This window comes from Carcharhinus amblyrhynchos, chromosome 24 (assembly GCF_965287045.1).
Source record: "Carcharhinus amblyrhynchos chromosome 24, sCarAmb.v2.hapA, whole genome shotgun sequence".
NCBI lineage: Eukaryota > Metazoa > Chordata > Chondrichthyes > Carcharhiniformes > Carcharhinidae > Carcharhinus > Carcharhinus amblyrhynchos.
The window spans coordinates 39,157,015-39,174,894 of NC_137347.1; the positions used below are offsets into that span (position 1 = coordinate 39,157,015).

The 17,880-nt window shown below is 44.9% G+C and overlaps 1 protein-coding gene across 1 annotated transcript in view; it reads right to left on the reverse strand.

Annotated features, from left to right (window-relative positions):
- Positions 1 to 17,880, reverse strand: part of nkain1 (sodium/potassium transporting ATPase interacting 1) — a 552,359-nt gene that overhangs the window by 137,928 nt on the left and 396,551 nt on the right. Inside the window, exon 3 of the mRNA XM_080211300.1 lies at positions 10,193 to 10,273. Coding sequence (XP_080067426.1) covers positions 10,193 to 10,273 — 81 coding nt within the window. The remainder of the gene's footprint in view (positions 1 to 10,192; positions 10,274 to 17,880) is intronic.

A 17,880-nucleotide genomic window follows, 5' to 3' on the forward strand; every position in this document is an offset into this window, starting at 1 on the left:
TTTAAGCTGCAAAAAACCTGAAATGATATGATTAAGGAAATAGCAAAACATGGGATGAAATAGAAACATTTAAGTTTTTTTTATTAGGTTCCCATGTCCCAATGCTACAATGAAGTTTTTGTGGAAATCCTCTAGTCGCCACCCACCAGCGCCTGTTTGGGTACGCTGAAGAAGAGTTTAGCATGGCCAATGCACCCAACCTGCACGTCTTTCAGACTGTGGAAGGAAACCAGAGCACCTGGAGGAAACCCACGTGGACACGGTGAGAAGGTGCAGACTCCGCACAGACAGTGACCCAAGCCAGGTATTGAACCCGGGTCCCTGGCACCATGATGCACAGTAAGAAGTCTCACAACACTAGGTTAAAGTCCAACAGGTTTATTGTTCAAATAAACCTGTTGGACTTTAACCTAGTGTTGTGAGACTTATTACTGTGCTTACCCAGGCCAACGCCGGCATCTCCACACTGTGAGGCAGCAGTGTAACCACTGTGCCACCCTTGGAGACACAAGATTCGAAGTCTTGAGAAAGGTGACAAAGGTATTAGCGTTGAAGAGAGGGCAACAGGGCAGGGATAATGCAGTAGGGGGCAGTGAAAGCACGGTAGATTGCAATGGAGTAATTTGGGAATATAAAGCTGAAGATAAGGAAGAACTGCAAGAGAAAGTGGAGGGAGAGATTTGCTTCATTGCGCTTATGCTGACTCTTTATAAAATTAATCCAATTAGTCTACTCCCCCACTGTTCTTTCTCCATAGCCCTGCATTTCTTTCCATTTTAAGTGTATATCCAATTGTTACTATTGAATGTTATTATTTCCAAATCGCAGGTGGCACAGAGATTGGCACTGCTGCTTCACAGCACCAGGGACCAGGTTCAATTCCAGCCTTATGCCGAGTTTGCACATTCTCCCCGTGTCTGTGTGGGTTTCCTCAGGGTGCTCCGGTTTCCTCCCAAAATCCAAAGATGTGCAGGTTAGGCTGATTGGCTGTGCTAAAGTGCCCCTTAGTGTCAGGGAGATTATCAGGGTAAATACACGTGGGATTGTGGTTGATGCAGGCTTGATGGGCTGAATGGCCTCCTTCTGTACTGTAGGGATTTTGTGATTCTATGAATTCGCTGCACAATCATTTCTCCTTCTGGTTCTTCTGCCAATTAACTTAAATCTCTGCCCTTGAGTTACCATTTGATTTGATTTGATTTGCTTTAGTACTGTCACATGTGCTAACACACAGTATTGTTTCTTGTGCTGTACAGACAATGCATACCGTTCATGGAGAAGGAAATGAGAGAGTGCGCAATGTAGTGTTACAGTCATAGCTAGGGTGTAGAGAAAGATCAACTTAATGCAAGGTAGGTCCATTCTGATAGCAGCAGGGAAGAAACTGTTCCTGAGTCTGTTGTGTGTGATCTCAGACTTTTGTATCTTTCTCCCAAAGAAGGTAGAAGAGAGAATGTCCGGGGTACGTGGGGTCCTTAGTTATGCTGGCTGTTTTGCTGAGGCAGTGGGAAGTATAGACAGAACCAATGGAGGGGAGACTGGTTTGAGTGATCGATTGGGCTACGTTCACGATCTTTTGTAGTTCCTTGCGGTAGTGGGCAGGGCAGGAGCTGTACCAAGCTGCCCACCAGATAGAAAGGGTTTTTCCTTAGTTATTCTTGTCAAAACCTGGAGTGACGCAGTGCTGAAGTGCCTTGAAGTACTAATGCATGACATTGGGTCAGAGGTACAGGATCAGGTGCACGCTGCCATTGGAACAGATAGCTTGAAAGAATCACTGGGCTGCAGAGGGAGGGGTAAAAAGCCAAGAGACACTGGAACAGACATCGTTGCACAAGATGTTATGGAACAGAATACAAAAAAGGAAAGGAAAAGCATCAGTGAATCACTAAGGCAATGAAGTATAAGAAATGCAACACAAACACATTTCCAGTCTAAAGGCTTCCAACATTCAAATACCTCTTTCATCTTTAGACCAATGACTATTTGGCTCTGTGGAATATTCTCTTTGCCAAAGTATTTTTTTTGGATTGAATGTTTGTTTTAACCGATGCTCGCACCATCACCTGCTGCTTATCACCTACTTACTGATGCTTCTCTATTCACATAACCATATATAAGAGCAGGAGAAGGCCACTCAGCCCCTCTAACATGTTCCACCATTCAACCTGATCATACTTGACCTGTACAGCAACTTCACATGGCCATCTTTAACGCATCCCCTGATATCCAAAGCTAACACAATGTCAATCAGTTTCAGGCCTGAAAGTTTTTAGTGACCCTCCAGGGCCCATAATGATTTGGGGAGAGAGTTCCAAATTTCCATTGCCATTTACATGTAAGAATGTTTTCCAATTTCATCCTGAATAACTTTGGTGCTGATTTTGAGACGATGAGTCTTTGTTCCAGCCCAACCAAATGGAAATGATTTATTTTAGAGAGAGAGAATGATGGAGAGAAAATGTACAGGGATATCCTCAGAGGTCCACAATCATCAATCACTGGAAGAAAAGGATAATTTTTTGAGTCAATTTAACATAGAATCCCTACAATGCAGAAAGAGGTTATTCAGCCCATCAAGTCTGCATTGACTGCAATCCCACCCAAGCCCTCTCCCCATAACCCTAACCAGTCCCTCTGACACAAAGGGGCAATTTAGCATATCAATCCACCAACATGGGACCATGGGAGGAAACTCTCTGACAGAGTATCTTACCCAAGCCCTCTCCCCAGCCCTATCCCCATAACCTCTCTCATTTTCCATGGCTAATCCACCTAACCTGCACACTTTTGGACTGTGGGAGGAAACCAGAGCAACCGGACAGAACCCACGCAGACTCGGGGAGAATGTGCAAACTCCACACAAGATGGTCATCCAAGCCCTTAATTGAATCTGGGCCCCTGGCACTGTGAGGCAGCAGTGCTAACCACTGTGCCACCGTGCCACTCACAACATGGGAAATATAGAGCTGGATCAATACCACAATCAGAATGGCAGTGGTGCGTTCGAGGGGAGTGGGGGAGAAATCATGTCTGACTCCCTAACACATCATGTACTGATGAGTTCAGCTCCGAACTCAGACAAAGATGGTATAGAATCATAGAATCATAGAAACCCTACAGTGCAGAAAGAGGCTCTTCGGCCCATCGAGTCTGCACCGAACACAATCCCACCCAGGCCCTACCCCCATATCCCTACATATTATACCCACTAATCCCTCTAACCTACACATCCCTGGACACTAAGGGCAATTTCTTAGCATGGCCAATCAACCTAACCCGCACATCTTTGGACTGTGGGAGGAAACCGGAGTATCCGGAGGAAACCCACGCAGGCACGAGGAGAATGTGCAAACTCCACAAAGACAGTGACCCGAGCCGGGAATCGAACCCAAGACCCTGGAGCTGTGAAGCAGCAGTGCTAACCACTGTGCTACTGTGCTGCCAATAGAATGGTGGTTTGATGTCTCCTCCTGCTGCACTGGGGTCCGTAATGCTTCCAGTCCTGTTGTTCCCTAACTCTTGCTCAGGCTGTGTGTCCTGGCTCTTCTCCTTGTTTTCTGCCTTTCCTTTCCCTAATAGTTCCTCGTGTTTTCTGTCAAGGCCATGAACAAGGACAAGAAAATATGATGTGGTCCACTGAAGCTCATCTGCTGTACTGCGTCAGCTGCATTTTAAATGCCTCTAATGTTTGCCTGAATTGAAAAATATTACACAGAATTATTTACAGCCAAAACAGAAGTGTTCAATTCAAATGTTCTACATCAACAGGGACAAAGTGGAAAGGGTTGAGAGCTTCAAGTTTTTAGACATCTAGATCACCAACAACCTGTCCTGGTTCCCCGTTACTGATACTATAATTAAGGAAGCCCACCAATGCCTCTACTTTCTCAGAAGACTAAGGAAATTTGGCATGTCAGCTACGACTCTCACCAACTTTTACAGATGCCCCATAGAAAGCATTCTTTCTGGTTGTATCACAGCTTGGTATGGGCTCCTGCTCTGCCCAAGACCACAAGGAACTACAAAAGGTTGTGAATGTAGTCTAATCCATCACGCAAACCAGCCTCCAATCCATTGACTCTGTCTATACTGCCCGCTGCCTTAACAAAGCAGTCAGCATAATTAAGGACCCCACACACCCGGACATTCTCTCTTTCACTTTCTTCCATTGGGAAAAAGATACAAAAGTCTGAGGTCACATATCAACCAACTCAAGAATAGCTTCTCCCCTGCTGCTGTCAGACTTTTGAATGGACCTACCTTATATTAAGTCAATCTTTCCCTACATGCTAGCTATGAATATATCAACACATTCCGCATTGTCTGGTTTCCTTCTCTATGAACGGTATGTTTTGTCTGTATAGCACGCAAGAAACAACACTGTTCACTATATGTTAATACACGTAACAATAATAAATCAAATCAAATCAAATGAAGTCATATTCATACAAATGAAAGGTGCATTGATGAAGATAGATTAGGACATCAGATTGAAAGGTATGATGTTGGGTTAGGTTTTTGGGGTCAGACGGAAAGAGGGGACATGTATTCAATGGGATAAAGCTTGGTAGGAAATTAGGCTTTTAGAAAAACACAGAGACAACAATGAGATACGAATAGGTTAAGTGGGCAAGATGGTGGCAGATGGACTATAATCTGGGGAAATGTGAGGTTATTCACTTTGGTAGGAAAGCTAGAAGAATAGAACATTTCTAAAATGGTGGGAAACTGTGAAAAAGCAACGCAAAATACTGTGGATGCTGGAATCTGAATCAAAAACAGAAAAATGCTGGAAAAACATCAGCTCTGACAGCATCTGTGGCGAGAGAACAGAGCCAATGTTTTGGATTTGGAAGACTCTTTGTCATAGCCAGTTTTTACATTGGCAGGCTGTTATCACTGGGGGTGTTACAAGGGTCTCAGCTTAATATAATTCCAACTAGGTCTAACAAAGGATCATCCAGACTCGAAACATTTGCTCTATTCTCTCGCCACAGATGCAGTCAGACCTGCTGAGATTTTCCAGCATTTTCTGTTTTTGTTTCAAGAAACTATGAAATGTTGGTGTTGATGATTTTGGTGTCCTACACGAAATATAATGGGGGGAATCTTACCAAGAAAAGGCAGTGTGCTCCTGGTGAGAAACCAAATGTGTTTCTCTCCAGATTTTATGACAGTCTGCTTAAAAAAAAATCAAGGAGGCTTGTTTCACCCTATCATACAGAGGGGCCGGGCTTCAAAACACCGGCAAAACTCTGCCGTACTGAGAATGGGGAGCCATCCTTAAAGGGGACCCCGATCATAACCTGAGTGAAACCCCCCACCCCCACAACCCCCACTGACCACACCCATCATGGAAGTCATAGCGGTTCCCCACCTGATCAGAGTTGGCACTTCTCTCCCCTCTCCTGATCACCAGCCCTTTTCCTCCGATCACCAGCCCCTTCCCTACCCCTTCCCTCGGTCGTTGACCTCCCCACCCCCCCCCCCACCACCCCCCCCCCACCACCCCCCCCCCACCCCCCCCCATCCCCCACCACCACCACCACCCCCCCCACCCCCCACCACCACCACCCCCCCCCACCCCCCACCACCACCACCCCCCCCACCCCCCACCACCACCACCCCCCCCCCCCAGCATCAGTTCCTCCCCTCGGGGTCCTGCCACTCCGCCAGCGAAGAGACTGGAAGTTTATAACCTGGAAACTTGCTAGTGCGAATTGTGCTTTCTGAGTATTTCTGGATTTTGAGCAGACAGATGGATTCAAAATCACCCTCATAAAATTATTAGTTCCTGTGGTAGCGATAGAACACAGCTACCAATTTACACACAGCAAACTCCCACTAACAGCAATATGATAATGTAACCTGCTTTAGTTGCTAATTGAAGAATAAACAGTGATAAAAGCTCTCTTATGAGATAATGCCGTTGTGTATACCTGGGATCTCCATTTCAGCCTCTGATCTGAAACTCCATTTAGCATCTGCAACAGACACACTTCCCTCAGCAACGATCCGGTTTAGATTACGTTCAAAAGTTTCCTGAATCTGACTCAGATGAGAGGCCTTCACAACAGGGATACCTGACTTGAGGAAGACAGACCTTGCCAACTATGTATTTACGCAAATGACAAGTTTGTTGGATAATGTGATGTGATGGCAGTGGGTGGCTTACTCACAACCTAATTAGCCTTCTGGAATTTATCAATGTCAACACATCCTGAAAACCAGTTGGTAAACTGAGTGTTTGCATTGAGAATGTCAGTACATCAGCAACCTGGCAGGTAAATAAAGCATCATATTCTGTTTAGATCAAGCTTTACAAAACTAGTAATCCAGGGAGAGTAAATTTAAATCTCATCCTCAACCAGTTTGGGTGGGATTTTCCAGTCCCTCCAGCAGAGGAGGCAACTCACCATTGGTCGCCAGCGGGATCTTCCTGTTCTGCCGATTTCTACCCCATTCTATGTGGGTCACCTGTCCCGCTACTGGGGAACCCACCATAGGGGGGTCACCTCTAGCAGGACTGGAATATCAATATAACGGGAAAGACTGGAAAACCCTCCCCTTCCAGGCCCACATCTATATGATTAACTCGGAACTGCCATTCAAAATAGCTGAACAGGACAGTAAGTTCATATAACTAACTCTGCAGCTGTAAGAAAACACTTGCCCTCCATCCAAAGTCCAGGGGAAATCTGGTGCATTCCCTCCATGCGAGGCTGGATGCGACTGCATTAGCACATAGTCATGTGACAGCCTGGTCTGTAAGCACCCACACAGGTACACACATTGATGCATTCACACACACATGCATGCATGCACACACAGCCACATGTGTGCACACACACCCACATGCATGCACACACACACACACATGCGCGCACACACACACATGCACGCACACATATACCCATATGCACACACACACATGCATGCACACACTTACACACATGCACACACACACATGCGCGCGCACACACACACACACGCGCACACATATACCCATATGCACACACACACACATGCATGCACACACTTACACACATGCACAGACACACACATAAGCATAAAAACACACCATTTCAAGACAAAATTACATTGCTTGAGCAGTGAACCACTTTTCTTCAAAGTGCTACCATGGGATTCTGCTTTTCCCAAACAGTGGTGAGAATGTGGAACTTATCTGAGTCAGTTTGCAAAGGGGGAAGTGAGGTAAGTTCATGATGGAATGAGGGAATAGATGGCTGTGTTGATAGGCTGAAATGGAGAGAGGTGGGAGAATTAGGGCCACCTATTGGCAGGAAATGGGCACCAGTTTCAGATGGAGAACATTAAATCCTTCCAGTCAACCTTTCTCTATAATAAGGGATCGAGTTTGGGCTCGCGTGCCTGTCATATAAAGCTGTAACAAAAGCAGCAAGGTGATAAATAGCAGTGAGCATCATACTTATTTGAGCATGGAAAACCTTGCTGACATTGATGCAGCAACATAAGCAAGCAATTATCTGCATGTGGAATGAATGTGCTGTCTGTACATTGGGCTTTGCAATGAACGCCATGCGTACTGGGGCTGCCAGGATAATGAGTTCAAAAACCTCTCACCTGTTTGGCGGTTTTGCAGTTCTCCCTCCTTTTGGGAGCTGCTCCCTTTTAATTTTTCTCCTCGTTAATTTGATTTAGTTTACTTCGTTGGCCAAAAAGAGCAGTAAGGATTGCCTGCCCAATCAGGGAGCCTCACCTGTGTATATATTGAGGAGTATCAGGGCTACTGCCACTCTGGATTCTGACTCCGTACCTGAAGCACTCTCAGGAGTGGAGATAATCTTGTAGATAAAGGGAATCTGGTGAAGGGACACTGCCTCTGAGGAGTTACATCAATTTCCTTGTTGCAGGTTACTAGGAAGAGGAATAGACAATTCAACCCCAATTCTACCATTTAATTCTGTGCTTTAACTCCGCGTCTATTGGCCTTGGCTCTTTAATACAATTACCTTATTATTACAATCTCAGTCATAACAGTTTTAATTGACCCTTGCCCAACCTCAACAGCTTTGTGTGAGAAATTTCCGGGAGCCATAGAGACTTAGAGCACGGAAACAGGCCTTTGGTCCAACTTGTCCATGCTGCCCAGCTTTTACCACTAAACTATTCCCAATTGCCCATGTCTGGCCTGTATCACACTATCCCCATCTTATCTATGTAACTGTCTAAATGTTTAAAGACAAAATTGTTCCCACCTCTACGACTACCTCTGGCAGCTCGTTCCAGATACTCATCATCCTCTGTGTGAACAAATTGCCCCATTGGATCCTTTTGTATCCCTTTTCTCTCACCTTAAACCTATGCCCCCTAATTTTAGATTCCACTGCCTTTGGGAAAAGATGTTGACTATCTACTTTATCTGTGCCCCTCATTATTTTATAGACCTCTTTAAGATCACCCCTAATCCTCCCATGCTCCTGGGAAAAAAGTCCCAGTCTATCCAGCCTCTCCTTATAACTCAAACTGACAAGTCCTAGTAGCATCCGAGTAAATCTTTTCTGCAGTCTTTCAAGTTTATTAATATCCTTTCTATAATAGGGTGACCAGGACTGTATTCCAAATGTGGCCTGACTAATATCTTGTACAACTTCAACAAGATGTCCCAATTCCTGTATTCAATGTTCTGACCAATGAAACCAAGTGTGCCGAATGCCTTCTTCACCACTCTATCCACCTGTGACTCCACTTTCAAGGGGCTACGAATCTGTACTCCTCAGTCTCTTTGTTCTATAACTCTCCCCAGCCATTAACTGAGTAAATCCTGCCCTGGTTCGATCTACCAAAATGCATCACCTCGCATTTATCTAAATTAAACTCCATCTGCCATTCATCAGCCCACTGGCCCAAAAGATCCCGTTGCAATCCCTGATAATCTTCTTCACTGTCCACCATGTCACTAATCTTGGTGTCATCTGCAAACTTACTAACCATGCCTCCTATATTCTCATCCAAATCATTAATATAAATGACAAGTAACAGTGGACCCAGCACTGATCTGTGAAGTGCACTGCTGGTCACAGGCCTCCAGTTGAAAAACAACCCTCTACAACCACACTCCAACCTCTGTCATCAAGCCAATTTTGTATCCAATTGGCTACATCATCCTGGACCCTACCAGCCTTTGTGTGAACCTCTGTTTCTTGATACCATCCCCGAATGGCCTCGCTTGAACTGTTCTCCTAAGGGCCAATCTCTTTGTCCAAGTATTTGGTCATAAATTCTAATATCCCCTTACATGACTCAATGTGAAATTTTGTTTGACAATACTCTCATGGCATAGCTTGTGATGTTTTATCATGATATAGGTGCTGTATAAATGCAATTTCTTGTCATGATTGCCCTCCTCAAAAATTTTTCTCACAGTTTCTAACAGCCTGCACATCACCTCTAACCCTTGGCAATTTCCTGAGGACCCACATCTCAGAAGCTGAGTCGTCTATCACTGAAACACCTTCCCCAGCCTGACTTCAGCAAAGTTATTCTGTCGCTAATTATTCTCTCAATCCACATCAGAGAATGACGAGGAAGTTACCAGGACTAGTGGGTCTGAGTTGGAGGGAGAGGTTGGCCTGGCTACTGCTTTATTCCTTGGAACGTCGGAGAATGAAGGGTGACCTTGTCGAGATGTGTGAAATCATGAGGGGCATAAATAGTATGAACGCTATTTTCCCAGGGAAGGGGTTTTCAATCGAAATGGCATAGGTTTAATGTGAGAGAAGGATTTAAAAGAGACCTGAGGGACAACATCTTCACGCAGAGAGTGGTGCATGTATGGAATGAGCTGCTGGAGAAAGGGGTTGAGGCAGGTACAACAGCAACATTTAAACAGTATTTGGATAAGTAGATGGATGGGAAAGGATTAGAGGGATGTGGGCCAAATGCGGGCAATTGGGATTTGCTAGGAGGGCACCATGGTCAGCATGGACTGGTTGGGCCGAAGGGCCTGTTTCCATGCTGTATTGCTCTATGATTCCAATTAGAGTTATGCAAAAGAGATGAAAGTTTTCTGCAGTGAATTCAGTGACATTTAATATCTGGATAGAAAACTGAGGAAGAAAGAAGCCGGTAAATGAGTTTTGAGTTGCATGCTTTGATTAAGTACGCTGTAAGAATCGTCTCTCTGCATCATAAAGTGGATAATTACCCGTGACAACTGCCCAACTTCTAGATAGAAGCAAATGATGAATGCGTTCCATGCCACCCACAGCACCAGCCATCCTGCGTACTGTATAAAACAAAGGAGAAAAAAGATCATTTTAGACACTGAAAGCTCTAGTCACAATAAATCTGATTATTTTTTAGACTTTGCATTACGATGTTACACATTTCAATACAGTGTCAGCTGGACCTCCTAATCGGTAGCACTCTTGCCTCTGAGTCAGCAGTCAGCATCCTGGAGATTTGCATCCAGATTGAAACTTTGCCAATGCTAAGAGCATGCTGCACTGTCAGTGGTGTTGCACTGTCAGAGGTGCTGCACTGTCAGAGGTGCTGCACTGTCGGAGATGCTGCACTGTTGGAGATGCTGCACTGTGGGAGGTGCTGCACTGTCAGAGGTGCTGCTCTGTCAGAGGTGCTGCACTGCTGGAGGTGCTGCACTGTCACTGGTGCTGCATTGTTGGGAGGTGCTGAACTGTCGGAGGTGCTGCACTGTCAGAGGTGCTGCACTGCTGCAGGTGCTGCACTGTCAGTGGTGCTGCACTGTCGGGAGGTGCTGCACTGTTGGAGGTGCTGCTCTGTCAGTGGTGCTGCACTGTCGGGAGGTGCTGCACTGTCGGGAGGTGCTGCACTGTCGGAGGTGCTGCACTGTCGGGAGGTGCTGCACTGTTGGAGGTGCTGCACTGTCGGGAGGTGCTGCTCTGTCGGGAGGTGCTGCACTGTCGAAGCTGCTGCACTGTCGAAGGTGCTGCACTGTCGGAGGTGCTGCTCTGTCAGAGGTGCTGCTCTGTGGGAGGTGCTGCACTGTCAGAGGTGCTGCACTGCTGGAGATGCTGCTCTGTCAGAGGTGCGGCACTGTCAGAGGTGCTGCACTGACGGGAGGTGCTGCTCTGTCAGAGGTGCTGCACTGTCGAAGGTGCTGCACTGTCAGAGGTGCTGCTCTGTCAGAGGTGCAGCACTGTCAGAAGTGCTGCACTGTCGAAGGTGCTGCGCTGTTGATGGTGCTGCGCTGTCAGGGGTACCATCTTTCAGTTGAAATGTTAAACGGAGACCGTGCCCGCGCTCTCAGATGAATGTAAAAGATCCCATGATATACTGTGATGAAGTGAGCATGCGAGTTATCCCCGGGGTCCTGCCCAATACTTATCCCTCATTCAGCATCACAAGCACAGACCATGTGGTCTTTATCACATAGCTGTTTGTGGGAGCTTGCTGTGCACAAATTGGCTGCTGAATTTCCTACATTACAAGAACAACTACAGCCCGTTGGCTGGAAATTGTTTTGGACACCAGGAAATTGAGAAAGTAGCTGTGTAATTGCAAGCTTTTGTTTTCTCTGAGACATATCTCTCAGGTAAATCGTGATGATGGACTTCAGGGATTATCTAATATCTGATTTGGTTAGATTTATTATTGTCACATGTATTAACATACAGTGAAAAGTATTGTTTCTTACGCACTATACAGACAAAGCATACCGTCCATAGAGAAGGAAACGTGAGAGTGCAGAATGTAGTGTTCCAGTCATAGCTAGGGTGTAGAGAAAGATCAACTTTAATGCAACGTAGCTCCATTCAAAAGTCTGACAGCAGCAGGGAAGCTGTTTTTGAGTCGGTTTGTACGTGACCTCAGACTTTTGTATCTTTTTCCCAACGGAAGAAGGTGGAAGAGAATAAGTCTGGGGTGTTTGGTGTCCTTAATTATGCTGGCTGCTTTGCCGAGGCAATGGGAAATGTAGACAGAATCAATGAATGGGAGGGTGGTTTGCGTGATGGATTGGGCTATGATGGATTCACAATCTTGTGTAGTTCCTCGTGGTCTTGGGCAGAGCAGGAGCGATATCAAGCTGTGATACAACCAGAAAGAATGCTTTCATGGTACATTTGTAAAAGTTGGTGAGAGCTGTAGCTGACATACCAAACTTCCTTAGTCTTCTGTGAAAGTAGAGGTGTTGGTAAGCTTTCTTTACTATAGTATTGGCATGGGGGGACCAGGACATGTTGTTTGTGAACTAGACACCAAAAAACTTGAAGCTTTCGACCATTTCTACTTTTAATGTCTGTTACAGCATGTGAATTATCACAAGCTGTTCAGAGGCAAGACTACAGATCTTAGCAACGTAAAACCCTGGCTGTTTATTGGGCATCTTATTTAGTAACAGGAATTATAGCAGTAATGGAAGGCAATGGCATAATGATATTGCCCTGGATGAGCAATCCAGAGACCCAGGGGAATATTGTGGGTACTCCGGGGATGGTGGAATTTGAATTCAATAAGCATCTGGAATTAAAAGTCTAATGATGACCACAAAACCATTATCAATCAATGAGAGTTCAGAGCAGCTGACTGACTATCCTTCAATTCTTCCAAAACATTGCTGTAGCTACTGCTTGTCCATCACCCCTATCCTTATGCATTTATACACTGCTTCCACAATTCCTTCAGTATATAATTCCCTTCCTCAAGTTTAAATCCCTTCACTGACTTGCCTCTCCCTATCTCAATAATCACCACCACCGACCTTCACATTCTCTGCCTCTAGCTTTTGGTTCCATCAGCACTTCAAACAAGACGGACTTCATTGGCAGTGAGTGGCTCCTTTGGTTGTGAAAGATGCTACATCAATGCACATTTATGCTGTGTTGTAGAATGTTACGATTTGACCCTGTAGCAGGGCAGAACTTTGAAAGGCAACATCACAAATCGAAGGAGTGTCCTCTCATTGAGGTTCATGGAAAAGTGTCTTTCAAGATATTCACTGATGGCACTTCTTCACTCTGAAAGATCATAGAATCCTACAATGCAAAAAGAGGCCATTTGGTCCATCAAGCCTGCACCAACAACAATCCCACACAGGCTCTATTCCTGTAACCCCACGTATTTATCCCGATAATCCGCCTCACGCTGAGGGCAATTTAGAATAGCCTATCCACCTGACCCGCACAATTTTGGAGTGTGGGAGGAAACTGCCGCACCTGAAGACCAGAAGACCATAAGACATAGGAGCAGAATTAGGCCACTTGGCCCATCGGGTGTTCTCCACTATTCACTCACGGTTGATATTTTTCTCATCCCATTTCTCCTGCCTCTTCCCTATAACCCCTGAACCCCTTGTTAATCAAGAACCTATCTATCTCTGTCTTAAAGACACTTAATGACCAGGCCTCCACAGCCTTCTGCAACAAAGAGTTCCACAGATTCACCACTCTCTGGCTGAAGAAATTCCTCCCCATCTCTGTTTTAAAGGATTGTCCCTTTAGCCTGAGGTTGTGCTCTCTGGTTCTAGTTTTCCCTATTAGTAGAAAGATCCTCTCCAAGTTCACTCTATCCAGGCCTCGCAGTATCCTGTAAATTTCAATAAGATCCCCCGTCATCCTTCTAAGCTCCAACAAGTACAAATCCGGAGTCCTCAACCGTTCCTCATACGAAAAGCTCTTCATTCCAGGGATCATACTTGTAAACCTCTTCTGGACCCTTTCCAAGGCCAACACATCCTTCCTTAGATATGGGGTCTAAAACTGCTCACAATACTCCAAATGGAGTCTGGCCAGAGCCTTATACAGTCTCAGAAGTACATCCCTGTTCTTGTATTCTAGCCCTCTTGACATGAATGCTAACATTGCATTTGCCTTCCTAACCATCGAATGAACATGTTAACCTTAAGAGAATCTTGAACAAGGATTCCCAAGTACCTTTGTGTTTCTGATTTCCTAAGCATTTTCCCATTTAAAAATAGTCTATGCCTCCATTCCTCCTTCCAAAGTGCATAACTTCACATTGTATTTTATCTGCCACTTCTTTGCCCACTCTCCTCACCTGTCCAAGTCCTTCTGCAGCCCCTCTGCTTCCTCAACACGACCTGTCTCTCTACGCATCTTTGTATCGTCTGCAAACTTAGCAACAGTGCCTTCAGTTCCTTCTTCCAAATCATTAATGCATATTGTGAAAAGTTGTGGTCCCAGCACTGACCCCTGAGGCACACCACTAATCACTGGCTGCCATCCTGAAAAAGACCCATTTACCCCCACTCTCTGCCTTCTGCCAGTCAGCCAATCCTCTATCCTTGCCAGGATCTTATCATTAACACCATGGGCACTTAATTTATTTAACAGTCTCCTATGCAGCACCTTTCAAAGGCCTTCTGGAAATCTAAATAAATTATATCCACTAGTTCTCCTTTAGCTAACTTCCTTGTTACCTCCTCAAAGAACTCTAACAGATTTGTCAGACATAATCTCCCCTTGACAAAGCCATGTTGACTCAGTCCTATTTTATCATGCACTTCCAATTTTTCTGCAACCTCATCTTTAATAATGGACTCTAAAATCTTTCCAGTGATCAAAGTCAGGCTTACCGGCCTATAATTTCCATTTTGCTGTCTCCCTCCCTTCTTAAACAGCGGTGTTACATTAGCTACTTTTCAGTTCTCTGGTACCCTCCATGCCCCCAGTGATTCCTGAAAGATCATCATCAATGCCTCCAGAATTTCCTCAGCAATCCCTTTTAGAACCCTGGCTTGTAGTCCATCTGGTCCAGGTGATTTATCCATCTTCAGACCTTTCAGATTTCCCAGAACCTTCTCCTTAGTGATGGGTACTACATTCACCTGTACTCACTGACTCTCCTGGAGTTCTGGCATCCCACTGGTGTCTTCCACCGTGAAGACTGATGCAAAGTAACTATTCAGTTCCTCTGCCTTGCTTTGTTTCCTATTATTACTTCATCAGCCTCACTTTTCAATGATCCAATGGCTATTTTTGCCTCTCTCTTACCTTTTAAGGAAACCCATGAAGACACGGGAAGAATGTGCAAACTCCATACGGAAAGTCACCCTCGGCCGGAGTTGAACCCGGGTCCCTGGCGCTCCAGGCAGCAGTGCTAACCACTGTACCACCATGCCGTCACAGAAAGCCTCATCTCTGCCTTTGTTACCCACAGGGCTGTCTTGGCTGCCTCTTGTCTTCCACCTCATAGACTCAAACAAAGCTCCTCTGTCAGCATCCTGACTCACAACAATTACTGTTCATTCACCACCTGCTGTTTTCCCTAACATCCAGTTGTTCTTATTCGATCATTGCCATATGTTTAAGCTTTTCATCCTTGGTTTCAAATCCCTCCATGGCGTCTCCCTGCCCCTTCTGTGTAATCTTTACCACCCTACAACCTTCAGAGATATCTGCACTCCAATTCTGTACCCTCTGTGCATTCCCGAGTTTAATTGTTCCAACAGTGGTGACCTCACTTTCAGCTGCTCAGACCCTATGCTCTGGAGTTTCTACCCTAAACCTTTGTGTATCTTTAGTTTTCTGTCCTCCTGTAAGACATACCTTAAAATCTATCCCTTTGACCAAGACTTTCATCACCTGCTCTCATACTCTGTGGCTCAGTGTCAGATTTTGTTTGATAACACTCCTGTGAAGTGTTTGAAGCATTTTGCCATGTCATGGGTACAATATAAATGTATGTTTTGGTTCAAAAGGGCTGGAGGAGGTTACAGGGACAGGTTGGTGGTGGAACAACTGTGACTGAATAAACAGACGAAGTTTACCCACCACCTTCTAAACTTTCTGGCCAAGCACAATTAAGAGGCAATTCATTGTTGTGAGGCATATTGATATTATCATCGAGTCCCTAAGTGCAGAATGAGGCCCATCAAATCTGCACTGACTCTTCAACAGAGTATCTTAGCCTGGCCCTATCCCCCTAACTGGCTAATCTCCATAACCTACACAACTTGGGACACTTAGTATGGCCAATCCACCTAACCTGCACTTCCTTGGAGTGTGGGAGGAAACCGAGGCATCCAGAGGAAACCCAGGTTGATACGGGGAGAATGTACAAAGTCCACACACAGTCACCCAAGGCCAGAATTGAACCTGGATCCCTGGCGCTGTGAGGCACCAGTGCTAACCACTGTGCTTATAAAATGTCACATACAAGGGTGGAAACGATAAAGGTGATGATCGGAGAAGTTAACAGGATTTTGAAGCGCAGAGCCAAGCTGTGTCACCAGTGACAGAGGGACATTTTACTGGTTTTGTGAAGTATGGTGTGAAGTGATGCTGCAATTTAAGGTTGATATTAGCCAGCTCTGTTTATATGAAGCAAAATTGGATTTGTGTCAAATCAACCTCACACGTCATTTAGAATTCCCTCACTATTTACTGAGACATGATTTAAATCTAGATTAGAATGGAAATACATTCTCTTATGAAATACATCTCAGGAGACTTATAACTCTGTCAAGAGTGACTGAGGAATAAAATCAAATAAGAAAGACCATATTCATATACACTACTGTGGGTCATAAGTTAGCCAAACAAAGACAGTTTGGGAAGCTCTGATTTAATTGCTGATTAAGACTCTGTGGCACAGGCACTTCCTTGCAGATTTATAAGAATTGGAGAAATCCCTTCAATAAGCATTTGAAATATATGTGTAATATTTCATAGTGAAGCACTATTCATCAGAGTGTGCATGAATTAAAATTACTTGTGGGGATCCAGCTTAGACAGTTTATAATCATTATTAGACCCACATGCGACACAATTGACTGCTGTTATCAGTAAGAATAATTATAATTGTCATTTTACTTAATAATTTATTCATGTCCAAAATGCATTCCATTTTATTCAATATCAGGGTTGGAGATATGGATCATGAAATAAGGCTATTTATCTCCTGCAATGACCCCTTAATGTACTTTGCCATAACTGGTTAGTATATCATTACACATTCCCCATCACAGGGAGCTCAGTTCTAATCAGTCCTCAAGGCTCTTAAACTATTCAGTGAATCGCAGTGGGTCCGGTCGACCTTATATTACAAACACACATATTAGAGTCAAACTCCTTGGTATGCATTTTTTCAGAAATATCATTATCACAGGAAGGAGCCAGACATAAAAGTGCTCACGGATTTTCTTGTATTTGAGGCACAACATTATCAAAACATTTTTGGAATCCAGGTTATCAGGAGCAATTATATATCGTAAACTGGTTTTGTCATGGTGGTGTTTTTATAATTAAAATGGTCACAGCGGAGCTCTGTTGTATAAATCTGCATTGCTCATAGAGGTGACTTGTCGCTGACACAGCAATATATCCAGGTGCATTATCGACACGAGTTGGCCAGTTAGCTCAGTTGGTTAGATTGGTAGTGTGTATTGCGGGATAACATTAACACGGCTGTGAAGAACAAGTTGAAGGTGCTCCAACATAGTTTTGGGGATGGCTTAATGAATCCTTGGGGCCAGAGATTCACCACCCTTTGAGTGAAGAAGTTCCTCCTCAACTCTGTTCGAAACTGCCCCCCCCCTTATCTTGAGGCTGTGCCCTCCTGCTGTCCTTTCTGAGCGGGAAGAACCTCTCCACCTCTACCCTATCCATCCCTTTCATCATCTTATACGTCTCAATAAGATCCCCCCCCATCCTTCTAAACTCTAACGAGTACAAGCCCAGTCTATTCAACCTCTCTTCATAGCTCAACCCCCTCATCTCCGGTATCAGCCTAGTGAACCTTCTCTGCACTCCCTCCAAGGCCAAAATATCCTTGCGCAAGTGCGGCGACCAAAACTGCACACAGTACTCCAGCTGCGGCCTCACCAGTGCCCTGTACAGTTGCAGCAAGACCTCCCTGCTTTTATATTCTATCCCCCTCGCTATAAAGGCCAGC